The sequence below is a fragment of the Corvus hawaiiensis genome, chromosome 6 (genome assembly GCF_020740725.1).
Source record: "Corvus hawaiiensis isolate bCorHaw1 chromosome 6, bCorHaw1.pri.cur, whole genome shotgun sequence".
NCBI lineage: Eukaryota > Metazoa > Chordata > Aves > Passeriformes > Corvidae > Corvus > Corvus hawaiiensis.
Window position 1 is genome coordinate 54,173,679 of NC_063218.1, and position 14,281 is coordinate 54,187,959.

General features: G+C 67.3%; 1 protein-coding gene across 1 annotated transcript; it reads right to left on the reverse strand.

Moving 5' to 3' along the window:
* Positions 1-61: 61 nt before the first annotated feature.
* Positions 62-13,709, reverse strand: LOC125327687 (antigen WC1.1-like). Its single transcript, XM_048307474.1, is given in 29 exon segments — positions 62-366; positions 548-688; positions 887-970; positions 1,184-1,279; positions 1,432-1,575; positions 1,659-2,030; positions 2,117-2,425; positions 2,501-2,950; positions 3,094-3,408; positions 3,482-3,787; positions 3,861-4,178; positions 4,267-4,587; positions 5,427-5,569; positions 6,252-6,346; positions 6,575-6,782; positions 6,963-7,168; positions 8,635-8,717; positions 8,899-9,039; positions 9,261-9,344; positions 9,558-9,653; positions 9,806-9,949; positions 10,033-10,404; positions 10,492-10,800; positions 10,876-11,320; positions 11,323-11,717; positions 11,791-12,096; positions 12,170-12,487; positions 12,576-12,893; positions 12,964-13,709. Coding segments are annotated over 29 exon segments (6,678 nt in total). The 5' UTR covers positions 13,007-13,709; the 3' UTR covers positions 62-250.
* Between the last annotated feature and the right edge of the window lie 572 nt (positions 13,710-14,281).

Sequence of the window (14,281 nt, forward strand, 5' to 3'; positions counted from 1 at the left end):
AGAGATGACTGATGTACCAGGGACGCACGTGCCAGCCCCAGAGTGAGGTCCCAGCCATGGGTATGAGTCTATGACCAGTTTGTGTTTTAATAGGAAAAAAAGGAAATTCAGACAGAAATCAAAGAAAATCAGGAGCTGTTTTCCTGCACTGCTGCACAGGGAGGCGTGACCTCTGTGGGCAGGGCCACCCCTTCCTGGGGACAGGGCCCCAGCACAGCGCCACACACGTGTCCCCAGGGCTGCGGCATCCTCATGGCGACGGCCCCAGGGCGCTGCTGCCGACATCATCATAGTCTGTGTGCACCGGCGGCTGTTCCGAGGGGGTCCTGGTGGCTCCTGGGGCACTCGGAGGGGAGTAGATCCCACCTTGGGGACAGCACAGAAGGGTGCAGGGGGCAGACGGCTCCGCGTCCCCCCGGACAGGCCCCACCTGGGGTCTGGCTGCAGCACCCATGGATCTGCAGCCGGATCCCTGCCCACCCCCACAGCCAAAGCCTGCCATGCAGTGCCTCTGCAGAGGGGACAGGGCAGCTGTGAGCCCTCTTACCTGTGGGGAGGACACAGATCCACCTCCTCTGTGCCACGCCCTCGGAGATGTCCCCAGTGCTGGGAGCAGGGGGCTCCTGTGGCACACCCAGGGCATCGTCGTAGCCATCCGGGGTTCCGTGCTCGGGCCGGGCAGGGGGCTCTGGGACAGGCACAGGGTCCATGGCAGTGACCCAGCGGCCCTGGCTCTGCCATGCTCAACGGCCTTGCCACCGGGGATGTGCTAGTGGCCACGCTTGCTACACACTAACAAGAGGGGGACTTGTCCCCTCAGCTCCCCTGCCCGAGTGTGTGCCATGTCCCCAGCACTCCCCACTGGCTTCCTGCCCTGTGGCCCTACCTGGGCTTGCCTCGGTGTCACTCCCCTCCACGCTGTCGCCGGTGTAATAGGGCAGCTTCTTCACCGACCCCTCTGACAGGGAACCTGCAGGGGAGAAACAGGGACTTGGGCGTGGCCTCAAGCGGCACCGAGGGTGACGCAACCTCACACCACACAGCGGGGCTGCCGTGGGACCGAGGGACACCCCCAGCCCCTGGCGAGGAGCCACTGCTGGGCCACCGGGACCCTGAGCTGCCATGGGGCTGTGGGGCAGAGCCCCCTCTCCGGGCAGAGCTGGGGTACAGGGACTGCACCCACCCGGGCGACTGGGCACCTCCTGGTACTCCGGCATCGCGGTGTAGTCCAGCTCCTCGTAGACAGCGTTGGAGACGGCATCTGCAGCTCTGCCAGGGCCTGGAACGAGACGCAGCGTTTACCTGGGGCCCTGGCCAGGTGGGTGGGTGGCAGCGGGAGCAGCCCTGCCCACCTTCTGAGCCGTTCCGCAGCGCGGGAGCCCCGGAACCCCCAAACCGGGTCTGTGCCAGCCCCCACCCGCCAGGACCCACCTCGGCGCCAGGCGCGGGCACGGCACAGCAGCACGGCCAGGGCGCCCAGGGCCACGCACAGCAGCGTCCCCAGCACCACGCACAAGACAGTTGGCACAGGCACAGTCCCCGCGGTCACCGCTGCGGCTGTGCTGCCACGGACACCTGTGTGGGGACACGGGCAAGAAGTGAGCGGAGCGCGATCCCAGCCATCCCGGCCTTGGGGGTGCTGGCACGGGCACAGCTACCTGTGCTCGTGGCACCGTCGGGATGGGGGGTTGTGTCCGTCTCAGCGATGCCATCACTGTCCCCATCACAAGCCACGTGGGCGTCCCCGCCTGGGCCGCAGCTCTGCAGATTCCAGGGTGCCGAGGGGCACCCCCAGAGCGAGCGGGCCCCGTCCTCACAGCCCACCCAGGCCAGCCAGGCGGGGGCCGGCTGCTGGGCGGGGACGGCCGACAGCCAGCCCCGGGGCCCACAGCCCAGCTGTTGGCAGACGGTGTTGGCGGTGCCGGGGCTGGTGCCGTTGGCGCACACGCGGCCCCAGGTGCCGTTGTGGGACACCTCCAGGAACCCGCGGCAGCGCCCGCGGCCGCCCGCCAGCCGCACGGAGAGCTGCTCTGCAAGGGGTGCAGGGCGGTCACGGCACGGCCAGCAACCCCCCGGGGGCTCTGCTGGACCCCGATCTGGGGTGCCCGGCACTGACCTGAGCAGACGGCCCCTGCCCCGCCGCCACGCCCGCACTCGCGCCCTTCCGAACGCCCGCATTCCCAGAGAGACTCCTCGCTCCCGGAGCAGTCGGGGATGTACGGCCACAGAGGCCCCGGGCCGGCACCGAAGCGCGCCGAGCTCGGTGCCTCCAGCGCCGTGCCACAGCCCAGCTCCCGGCAGACAACGGCGGCGTCCCGCAGCTCCCAGCCTTCCTGGCAGACGGCGCTCCACGTGCCACCGGAATAGACCTCCACCTGCCCGGCGCAGCGCCCAGAGCTCCCCACCAGCCTCACCCGCCGGCTGCCTGCGGCCACCGAAACACCGGGTTGGGGTGGCTGCCTGGGCCACTGCCACCTCCAGCCCTTCTCGGGACACCCACCTGAGCAGACAATGACCAACTCCTCAGGCCTGGTGATTGATGCAGGGCCCATCCCTGAGACATCATCCATGTTCTCCAGCTCCTCACCCATCTTCTCATGGCGTCTTGTTGTTGCAAGGCCTGTCCCTGTGACATATTCCATCTCCTCATCAATTTTCTCACCGCTGCTGGTCAGCGCAGAACCCACGTCCAAAATGTCCATCTCTTCAGTCATGATGTCCATTTCGCTGGGGCTGCTGCCGCCCCCAACAGTGACCGTACCCAAGGAGATGTAAACGTCCATGGGAACACCACAGCCCAGCACTGCGCAAACCATGTGGACATCCCATGAGTTCCACTGCTCCACAGGCACACGGCGCCATGCCAGGCTGGTTATGGTCTCCTCCAGCCGCCCATCGCACAAGCTCTGACCCTCCACCAGCCGCAGGGACTCGACGAAGCCACCAACACCTGCAAAATCACCAGCAGAAGCATGGGGCTGTGGCACCTGGCTCAGACCATGCTTCACTCCAAAACATCCCTGCATCCTCTGCTCCCAATTCTTGGGGGGGCCAAAAAGCCCTTCATGCACCTCCCGCAGGTGCCGTACACACCTGAGCAGTTGACGGCAGCGGCGTTTCCGGGGGCACAGGGGGGCTTCCCCAGCACGGCCACGGGGCACTCGCCCGGGTGCCGCTCGCTCCCGCTGCAGCCGAAGGCGTCCGGCCGCAGTGGCCCGTCCCCGCTGCCAAAGGAGCCTCCCGGGGGCACGGTGAAGGCGCGGCCGCAGCCCAGGTGGCGGCACAGGACGTGCGCATCGGCCAGCTCCCACTCGCTGGCGCACACGGAGCCCCACGTCCCCCTCACTGCCACCTCCACCCGCCCGGTGCATCCCGAGCTGCTGTTGCCCAGCCGGAAGCCCGTGTAGGCTGTGGCAGAAAGGGCGTTGAGGGGGGCGATGGCGCAGGGAGCCCAACAGCCCCCGGTGTCCCCGGCACTTACGGGAGCAGATGACGCTGGCAGGGCCGGTGCTGCAGCCCTGGCTGTGGGGCCGATGCCGGGCACAGGCGCTGAGGAGGGGCTCGGTGCCATTGCACTGCAAGCCCCCGTCCCAGAGCGGCCCCGATCCTGCCCCAAATCGCTCGCTGCCGGGGATGGAGAGCGCCGCTCCACAGCCCAGCTCCCGGCAAACCACCTGCGCCACCTTCATGTCCACCTGATCCTCGCAGACACCCACCCAGGCCCGGCCCTGATGTACCTCCAGCCGCCCGGCACACGCTCCATCACCTCCGACCAGCCGGGAAAATCCTGCGCGAGCAGTGCAGGATCAGTGTTCGGGGATGTGCATGAAGTGCCACATCCTCCCCAGTCCGGTTCCTACCTTGGCAAGTAACAGCAGTGTCCCAATCATGGTCGAAATAATAGGGACCCCAGCCACGGATCCCGCAGTCCCAGAGAGTGGACTCATTTCCTTTGCAGTCCACCCGGGCCAGATTGATGGGCCCATCCCCTGCACCAAAGCGCTCCAGGGCAGAGTAGGCACCGGCAGCCGAGCCACAGCCCAGATGCTGGCACACCACCTCGGCGTCCTCCATGTCCCAGAAGTCATCTCCCACCGAGCCCCAGCGTCCCCGCAGCTTCACTTCCACCCTCCCGGCGCAGGGACTGCCGCCGCCCGCCAGCCTCAGCTCCACGGCATCTGCACCGGGACACCGGCACGGCTCAGCCCTGCCGGGGATGCTCAAGCACAACGTGGCAGCCCTGGCACCGCCAGCGCGTCCCCTCACCTCTGCAGGTCACCCCCGCATCCGACTCGTGGCCGCAGAAGTGCTGTCCCCATCCGAAGTGCGGACACTCCTCCAGCGCCTCCTCGGTGCCGCGGCAGAAGAAGGGCTGGAGCCAGATGCGCCCGGTGCCCTGCCCGAACGGGGCGTACGTGGACGCCTTGGCCACCCGGCCACAGCCCAGCTGCCGGCACACCACGATGGCCCAATGGGCTTCCCAGTCGAAGTCGAAGACGCAGACGGAGCCCCACTCCCCGCCGTGCTTCACCTCCACGCGCCCGGCACAGCGCCCGCCGCCGCCCACCAGACGCAGCTCCCCGGAGCCTGCGGCACGGAGGCTGCTGAGCCGGGCCCGCCACCGCCGCGGGCCCCGCTCCCCGCCGCCCGGCGCTCACCCGCACACAGCTGCGCGCACACCAGCAGCCCCAGCGCCGCCATCGGCCCCATGGCCCCGGCGCCGAGCCCCGCGCAGCCAGGGGATGTCTGGGCAGCGCCCGAGCCAACGGAGGCAGCAGCAGCACCAGGGCACCCTTTATCAGGGCCTCATCTCCCGGCTGCAGGGCCGCGGCCTCCAATAACCTGCTCCGTGCCCAAATATGAGGCTCGCCTCCGCTTCTGGCGTCACACAGCCCGCCACAGTGGGCTGCCACCCGGATGTCCCCGGGGGGAGACAGCCCCCCCACAGCACCTGGCCTGCGGGGGCCCTTCCTCTACCCCCCCGTGCCTCCAACTCCGCTGCTGGAGCCTGCCCACAGCCATCCTGACTGATGGGGACACGCTGCACCCCAAATCCCACCAAAAGCCGCGCTGCGACCACCCTCAGCCCCGGTACCTGCAAAGCCCAAAGCCCCCATCCTTGGGGTGCTCCCCGCCCGCCGTGCCCGCAGCCCCCGCGGGGGTGGCAGCTGCCGGCTCCCCGGTCCCTCGCGGCGGCGCTGGCACATGGCGCTGCTGCCGCAGCTGCGGCCCCGCGCTCGCCTCGCCGCCAGCGCAGGAAGGAGGCGGTCACCCCCCGGCGGCTCCCGGCATCGCCATCGACCGCACGCGGCTCCTGACACCTGCGCTGCCGCCGAGAACGCCGCGGCTCCGCGCTGCCCCTGCCCCGCCGCCACGGCCCCCGGCAGCTCGGCAGCCGCGCGCTTCAGGAAACTTCCCCGTCTCACCATTCACCAGGCTCTGCCAGCACGCTCCCAGCGCAGGAATCCACTCTCGCTGCTGGCGCCGCCGCCCCTTCACAGCCGCGGCTCCAGTGACCCGCGCCGGCCCCGCTGCCTCCCCAAACACACACTCCCACACCCAGACCTCGCTTCCTCACCGCTTCCACCCCAGCTTTCCCATGGCACAGTCTGTCTTGGGGTGACCTTATGATGTGTATCCCATATCGCTGCTTATGCCCAAAATTAATTTTTGTGCTTTTCTATGCCTCTAAACTGAGCCTGAGAGGGGGAAGGAAAAGCTGAGCAAAACTTTTTCAAAGCAGTTTGCAGCTTGTTCAAGGTCAAGTAGAGATAGTGACTTTTTTCCCCACCCCAGCTGTGGCAGGGGAGCGAGGAAGCACCCGGCTTGCTGCTTTCCAGTCAGCTTTTGGCCAGTTGTTTTCAGTTTCTTGTTCTCCGGAGAGAGACTGAGAGTTGGATTTTGCTTTTCCTTCTCTGGAATTCCGGATTTTCTCCCTTTTCTACTGGACTGCTTTCAACCTCAGAGCACATCGGGAGGACTTTCCACCGGGCACAGAGGGCCTGGCCCTGGCCCAAGCCCCAGCTCCGAGGAGACCAAAGGGAGGACTCTAACACTTTCCCAGGTTTTTCCTCCACAGCGAAACATTTTATTATTTAGCCTTATTTTCCTTTTCCCGTGTCTTTGGTAAATAAACAGTTTTCTCTCCTTCACTTTCCTTCGAGGAAAATTTATTTTTTCCCGAACCGGGGGGGGGGGGGGGGGGGGGTTTGTGCCTTCTCTCAGAGGTATATTTCTAAATTTGGCCAAACCGGAACACAGTCGCAGGTGTCTCCCTCGATAAATCCACTTCCCGCAGGCGCAGCAACACAGAAACAGCCCGAGCTGGTGCCTCTAGAGAGGGTCCCTGAGATTTGACCCCCCTCCCGTCACAAGCACACCAAAGTCCACACTGAAGTCTCTCTTCCTCCTCATCCTCGTCTCCTGCTGTGTCTCTCAGGGTCCCTCACCTGGCCGGGGCCACGGTTTCCCGGCCCCTTCACTATGCAAAGTTCCGGCACTTCCCACGCACAGCAAACCGAGCAGCTGGAACTGCAGCTGCTCCCCATCCACCTGCACCCCAGGAATCCCTCACCAGCAGAACGTCCCGCGGTCCCTCGCTGCGCGGCGGCGGCGGCACGGAGGAGCTGCCCTGCCCCGTCCCTCCGCGCTGCCGGGCACTGCGGCACCGGGCAGTGGCCCGGACCTGCTCCGCTGAGAGACGCACGCACGGCACGGAGCCCAAAGCGGGGCCGGTGGGTGCGGGCACCCGAAGCGGAGGGCGGTGTGCGGCTGGGTGGCTGCTGCCCCGGGCAGAGGGGACAGGAGCTCTCCGGGTCCACGGGTACCTCTGGGGACCCTTGGACGGCTCTGAGGGTCTTTCCCGAGACTTCCCGTTGGGCTGCGGTATTCCCGCCTCACCAGCCCCTGCTGCTGCGAGGACCTCAGCCACTGCTGCGCCCTTCCCACCTGGGGCAGCTCACCGAGCCGAGGCCAAAGCGCTCCTTCCCTGTTTCCCTCGGCCCCACAGGCTGGGCAGCTGCCGGCTGTCGGGCGCCTGCTGTGCCCAGCGCTGGCCGCGCGGCTGCTGCAGGGGCCCCGTCTCACCTGCCTGGACCTGAGGGACAACGAGCTGGGAGCCCACGGCATCCTGCAGCTCTGCCAGCAGCTGCGGCATCCCATCTGCCATCTGCGGAGCCTGGGGTGAGGGCCCTGCCATGGCCAAGCCCAGCAAACTCCCTGTGCCCTTCCCCTTTAGCCCACCGTGCCCAGGGATGCATCTGTGCTTCCAGGTCCTGCCCCACGTCCCCGAGGGATGGCTGATGTACCCAGGATGGAGGTGCCAGCCCCGGAGTGAGGTCCAAGCCCTGGAACTCGGTCTCCAGACAGTTTGTGCTTTGTATTGCTTTTGCATGGCCTGGTTTTTGGGAGCGGGGGGGCCACAGAGGACGCTCCTTTGAGAAGCTCCTGCAAGTTTTCACCATGTCCGGCAGAGCCAATGGCTGATGGCTCTGAAGATGGACCTGCTGCTAGCCAAAACTGGGCCAATGAGAGAGCTTGGTAACACCTCTGTGATGACATATTTAAGAAGAAATCAAAACAAAGTCACACAGTTTTACCTTCTAGTCAGAGAAGAGGAGGTGGTGAGAACATGTGAGGAAAACAACATGGGACACCACGGTCAGTGGAGAAGGAGGGGCAGGAGGTGCTCCAGGTGCCGGAGCCGAGGTGCCTCTGCAGGCCGTGGTGCCGACCATGGTGAAGCAGCTGTGCCCCTGCAGCCCATGGGGATCCACGGGGGATGCAGAGATCCACCTGCAGCCCCTGGGGGAGATGGTGCCCGTGGCAGAGCAGGTGGATGCCTGGAGGAGGCTGTGTTCCAGTGGAATACCCGGTGGGGAGAGAGGATCCCGCTTCCAGGTGGAGCAGCCTGTCCTTGGGGCCCTGCACCCCGTGCAAGAGACCCACGGCGCAGCAGTTTAGGGAGGGCTGTGTGCCCGTGGGAGGGACTCACGCTGCAGCAGGGGCGGGGTGGCTGCTGCTGCTGCTGCTGCTGAGAGTGGACCCGCGTGGGAGAGGTTCGTGGAGAACTGTCTCCTGTGGGAGGGACCCCACAGGCTCACAGGGGAAGGAAGGACTCCTCTCCCGGAGCAGCAGAAGAAAATCTCGGTGCTGAAATGACCAAACCCCCATGCCCTGTCTCCCTGCGCTGTCGGGGGGAAGGAGGGAGGGGCTGGGGGAAGAAAAGGTGTGTTTGAGGGTTTATTTTACTTCTCATTATCCTCCTCTGATCCTGTTGGCAATACATTCACTTTGTAACTTTAACTTAAGCCTGTTTTGCCCTTGAAGTGTTTTTTCCCTCTCTCCTCTGCCCAGCTGAGGCAGGGGAGGGTGAGCAAGCAACTCCTCTGGGTGCCTGGCGTCACGCCAGCGTCAAACCACGAGAGTCTTTAATAAGAGGAAAAGGGAAATTCAGACAGAAATCCAGGAAAATCCCTACACAGGAGCTGTTTTCCTGCACTGCTGCACAGGGAGGGGTGACCTCTGTGGGCAGGGCCACCCCTTCCTGGGGACAGGGCCCCAGCACAGCGCCACACACGTGTCCCCAGGGCTGCGGCATCCTCATGGCGACGGCCCCAGGGCGCTGCTGCCGACATCATCATAGTCTGTGTGCACCGGCGGCTGTTCCGAGGGGGTCCTGGTGGCTCCTGGGGCACTCGGAGGGGAGTAGATCCCACCTTGGGGACAGCACAGAAGGGTGCAGGGGGCAGATGGCTCCGCGTCCCCCCGGACAGGCCCCACCTGGGGTCTGGCTGCAGCACCCATGGATCTGCAGCCGGATCCCTGCCCACCCCCACAGCCAAAGCCTGCCATGCAGTGCCTCTGCAGAGGGGACAGGGCAGCTGTGAGCCCTCTTACCTGTGGGGAGGACACAGATCCACCTCCTCTGTGCCACGCCCTCGGAGATGTCCCCAGTGCTGGGAGCAGGGGGCTCCTGTGGCACACCCAGGGCATCGTCGTAGCCATCCGGGGTTCCGTGCTCGGGCCGGGCAGGGGGCTCTGGGACAGGCGCAGGGTCCATGGAAGTGACCCAGCGGCCCTGGCTCTGCCATGCCCAATGGCCTTGCCACCGGGGATGTGCTGGTGGCCCTTGGGTCCCACAGGGAAAGGCCATGCTCGCTACACGCTAACAAGAGGGGGACTTGTCCCCTCAGCTCCCCTGCCCGAGTGTGTGCCATGTCCCCAGCACTCCCCACTGGCTTCCTGCCCTGTGGCCCTACCTGGGCTTGCCTCGGTGTCACTCCCCTCCACGCTGTCGCCGGTGTAATAGGGCAGCTTCTTCACCGACCCCTCTGACAGGGAACCTGCAGGGGAGAAACAGGGACTTGGGCGTGGCCTCAAGCGGCACCGAGGGTGACGCAACCTCACACCACACAGCAGGGCTGCCGTGGGACCGAGGGACACCCCCAGCCCCTGGCGAGGAGCCACTGCTGGGCCACTGGGACCCGGAGCTGCCATGGGGCTGTGGGGCAGAGCCCCCTCTCCGGGCAGAGCTGGGGCACAGGGGCTGCACCCACCCGGGCGACTGGGCACCTCCTGGTACTCCGGCATCGCGGTGTAGTCCAGCTCCTCGTAGACAGCGTTGGAGACGGCATCTGCAGCTCTGCCAGGGCCTGGAACGAGACGCAGCGTTTACCTGGGGCCCTGGCCAGGTGGGTGGGTGGCAGCGGGGGCAGCCCTGCCCACCTTCTGAGCCGTTCCGCAGCGCGGGAGCCCCGGAACCCCCAAACCGGGTCTGTGCCAGCCCCCACCCGCCAGGACCCACCTCGGCGCCAGGCGCGGGCACGGCACAGCAGCACGGCCAGGGCGCCCAGGGCCACGCACAGCAGCGTCCCCAGCACCACGCACAGGACAGTTGGCACAGGCACAGTCCCCGCGGTCACCGCTGCGGCTGTGCTGCCACGGACACCTGTGTGGGGACACGGGCAAGAAGTGAGCGGAGCGCGATCCCAGCCATCCCGGCCTTGGGGGTGCTGGCACGGGCACAGCTACCTGTGCTCGTGGCACCGTCGGGATGCGGGGTAGTGTCCGTCTCAGCGATGCCATCACTGTCCCCATCACAAGCCACGTGGGCGTCCCCGCCTGGGCCGCAGCTCTGCAGATTCCAGGGTGCCGAGGGGCACCCCCAGAGCGAGCGGGCCCCGTCCTCACAGCCCACCCAGGCCAGCCAGGCGGGGGCCGGCTGCTGGGCGGGGACGGCCGACAGCCAGCCCCGGGGCCCACAGCCCAGCTGTTGGCAGACGGTGTTGGCGGTGCCGGGGCTGGTGCCGTCGGCGCACACGCGGCCCCAGGTGCCGTTGTGGGACACCTCCAGGAACCCGCGGCAGCGCCCGCGGCCGCCCGCCAGCCGCACGGAGAGCTGCTCTGCAAGGGGTGCAGGGCGGTCACGGCACGGCCAGCAACCCCCCCGGGGGCTCTGCTGGACCCCGATCTGGGGTGCCCGGCACTGACCTGAGCAGACGGCCCCTGCCCCGCCGCCACGCCCGCACTCGCGCCCTTCCGAACGCCCGCATTCCCAGAGAGACTCCTCGCTCCCGGAGCAGGCAGGGATGTACGGCCACAGCGGCCCCGGGCCGGCACCGAAGCGCGCCGAGCTCGGTGCCTCCAGCGCCGTGCCACAGCCCAGCTCCCGGCAGACAACGGCGGCGTCCCGCAGCTCCCAGCCTTCCTGGCAGACGGCGCTCCACGTGCCACCGGAATAGACCTCCACGCGCCCGGCGCAGCGCCCAGAGCTCCCCACCAGCCTCACCCGCCGGCTGCCTGCGGCCACCGAAACACCGGGTTGGGGTGGCTGCCTGGGCCACCGCCACCTCCAGCCCTTCTCGGGACACCCACCTGAGCAGACGATGACCATCCCCTCAGGGCTGCTGGTTGGTGCAGGGCCCATCCCTGAGACATCGTCCATGTTCTCCACTACATCATCCATCTTCTCACGGCTGCTGGTCAGCGCAGAACCCACGTCCAAAATGTCCGTCTCTTCAGTCATGATGTCCATCTCGCTGGGGCTGCTGCTCACGACAGTGGCCGTACCCAAGGAGGTGTTAACGTCCTTGGGAACGCCACAGCCCAGCACTGCACAAACCATGTGGACATCCCATGAGTTCCACTGCTCCACAGGCACACGGCGCCATGCCGGGCTGGTTATGGTCTCCTCCAGCCGCCCATCGCAAAAGCTCTGACCCTCCACCAGCCGCAGGGACTCGACGTAGCCACCAACACCTGCAAAATCACCAGCAGAAGCATGGGGCTGTGGCACCTGGCTCAGACCATGCTTCACTCCAAAACATCCCTGCATCCTCTGCTCCCAATTCTTAGGGGGTCCCAATAGCCCTTAAAGCACCTCCCGCAGGTGCCGTACACACCTGAGCAGTTGACGGCAGCGGCGTTTCCGGGGGCACAGGGGGGCTTCCCCAGCACGGCCACGGGGCACTCGCCCGGGTGCCGCTCGCTCCCGCTGCAGCCGAAGGCGTCCGGCCGCAGTGGCCCGTCCCCGCTGCCAAAGGAGCCTCCCGGGGGCACGGTGAAGGCGCGGCCGCAGCCCAGGTGGCGGCACAGGACGTGCGCATCGGCCAGCTCCCACTCGCTGGCACACACGGAGCCCCACGTCCCCCTCACTGCCACCTCCACCCGCCCGGTGCATCCCGAGCTGCTGTTGCCCAGCCGGAAGCCCGTGTAGGCTGTGGCAGAAAGGGCGTTGAGGGGGGCGATGGCGCAGGGAGCCCAACAGCCCCCGGTGTCCCCGGCACTTACGGGAGCAGATGACGCTGGCAGGGCCGGTGCTGCAGCCCTGGCTGTGGGGCCGATGCCGGGCACAGGCGCTGAGGAGGGGCTCGGTGCCATTGCACTGCAAGCCCCCGTCCCAGAGCGGCCCCGATCCTGCCCCAAATCGCTCGCTGCCGGGGATGGAGAGCGCCGCTCCACAGCCCAGCTCCCGGCAAACCACCTGCGCCACCTTCATGTCCACCTGATCCTCGCAGACACCCACCCAGGCCCGGCCCTGACGTACCTCCAGCCGCCCGGCACACGCTCCATCACCTCCGACCAGCCGGGAAAATCCTGCGCGAGCAGTGCAGGATCAGTGTTCGGGGATGTGCATGAAGTGCCACATCCTCCCCAGTCCGGTTCCTACCTTGGCAAGTAACAGCAGTGTCCCAATCATGGTCGAAATAATAGGGACCCCAGCCACGGATCCCGCAGTCCCAGAGAGTGGACTCATTTCCTTTGCATTCCACCCTGGCCAGATTGATGGGCCCATCCCCTGCACCAAAGATCTCGAAGGCAGAGTAGGCACCGGCAGCCGAGCCACAGCCCAGATGCTGGCACACCACCTCGGCGTCCTCCATGTCCCAGAAGTCATCTGCCACCGAGCCCCAGCGTCCCCGCAGCTTCACTTCCACCCTCCCGGCGCAGGGACTGCCGCCGCCCGCCAGCCTCAGCTCCACGGCATCTGCACCGGGACACCGGCACGGCTCAGCCCTGCCGGGGATGCTCAAGCACAACGTGGCAGCCCCGGCACTGCCAGCGCGTCCCCTCACCTCTGCAGGTCACCCCCGCATCCGACTCGTGGCCGCAGAAGTGCTGTCCCCACCCGAAGTGCGGACACTTCTCCAGCGCCTCCTCGGTGCCGCGGCACACGGGCTGGAGCCAGATGCGCCCGGTGCCCTGCCCGAACGGGGCGTACGTGGACGCCTTGGCCACCTGGCCACAGCCCAGCTGCCGGCACACCACGATGGCCCAATGGGCTTCCCAGTCGAAGTCGTAGACGCAGACGGAGCCCCACTCCCCGCCGTGCTTCACCTCCACGCGCCCGGCACAGCGCCCGCCGCCGCCCACCAGACGCAGCTCCCCGGAGCCTGCGGCACGGAGGCTGCTGAGCCGGGCCCGCCACCGCCGCGGGCCCCGCTCCCGCCGCCCGGCGCTCACCCGCACACAGCTGCGCGCACACCAGCAGCCCCAGCGCCGCCATCGGCCCCATGGCCCCGGCGCCGAGCCCCGCGCAGCCAGGGGATGTCTGGGCAGCGCCCGAGCCAACGGAGGCAGCAGCAGCACCAGGGCACCCTTTATCAGGGCCTCATCTCCCGGCTGCGGGGCCGCGGCCTCCAATAACCTGCTCCGTGCCCAAATATGAGGCTCGCCTCCGCTTCTGGCGTCACACAGCCCGCCACAGTGGGCTGCCACCCGGATGTCCCCGGGGGGAGACAGCCCCCCCACAGCACCTGGCCTGCGGGGGCCCTTCCTCTACCCCCCCGTGCCTCCAACTCCGCTGCTGGAGCCTGCCCACAGCCATCCTGACTGATGGGGACACGCTGCACCCCAAATCCCACCAAAAGCCGCGCTGCGACCACCCTCAGCCCCGGCACCTGCAAAGCCCAAAGCCCCCATCCTTGGGGTGCTCCCCGCCCGCCGTGCCCGCAGCCCCCGCGGGGGTGGCAGCTGCCGGCTCCCCGGTCCCTCGCGGCGGCGCTGGCACATGGCGCTGCTGCCGCAGCTGCGGCCCCGCGCTCGCCTCGCCGCCAGCGCAGGAAGGAGGCGGTCACCCCCCGGCGGCTCCCGGCGTCGCCATCGACCGCACGCGGCTCCTGACACCTGCGCTGCCACCGAGAACGCCGCGGCTCCGCGCTGCCCCTGCCCCGCCGCCCCGGCCCCCGGCAGCTCGGCAGCCGCGCGCTTCAGGAAACTTCCCCGTCTCACCATTCACCAGGCTCTGCCAGCACGCTCCCAGCGCAGGAATCCACTCTCGCTGCTGGCGCCGCCGCCCCTTCACAGCCGCGGCTCCAGTGACCCGCGCTGGCCCCGCTGCCTCCCCAAACACACACTCCCACACCCAGACCTCGCTTCCTCACCGCTTCCACCCCAGCTTTCCCATGGCACAGTCGCAGCTGTCTCCCTCGATAAATCCACTTCCTGCAGGCGCAGCAACACAGAAACAGCCCGAGCTGGTGCCTCCAGAGAGGGACCCTGAGATTTGACCCCCCTCCCGTCACAAGCACACCAAAGTCCACACTGAAGTCTCTCTTCCTCCTCATCTTCGTCTCCAGCTGTGTCTCTCAGGGTCCCTCACCTGGCCGGGGCCACGGTTTCCCGGCCCCTTCGCTATGCAAAGTTCCGGCACTTCCCACGCACAGCAAACCGAGCAGCTGGAACTGCAGCTGCTCCCCATCCACCTGCACCCCAGGAATCCCTCACCAGCAGAACGTCCCGCGGTCCCTCGCTGCGCGGCGGCAGCGGCAGGGAGGAGCTG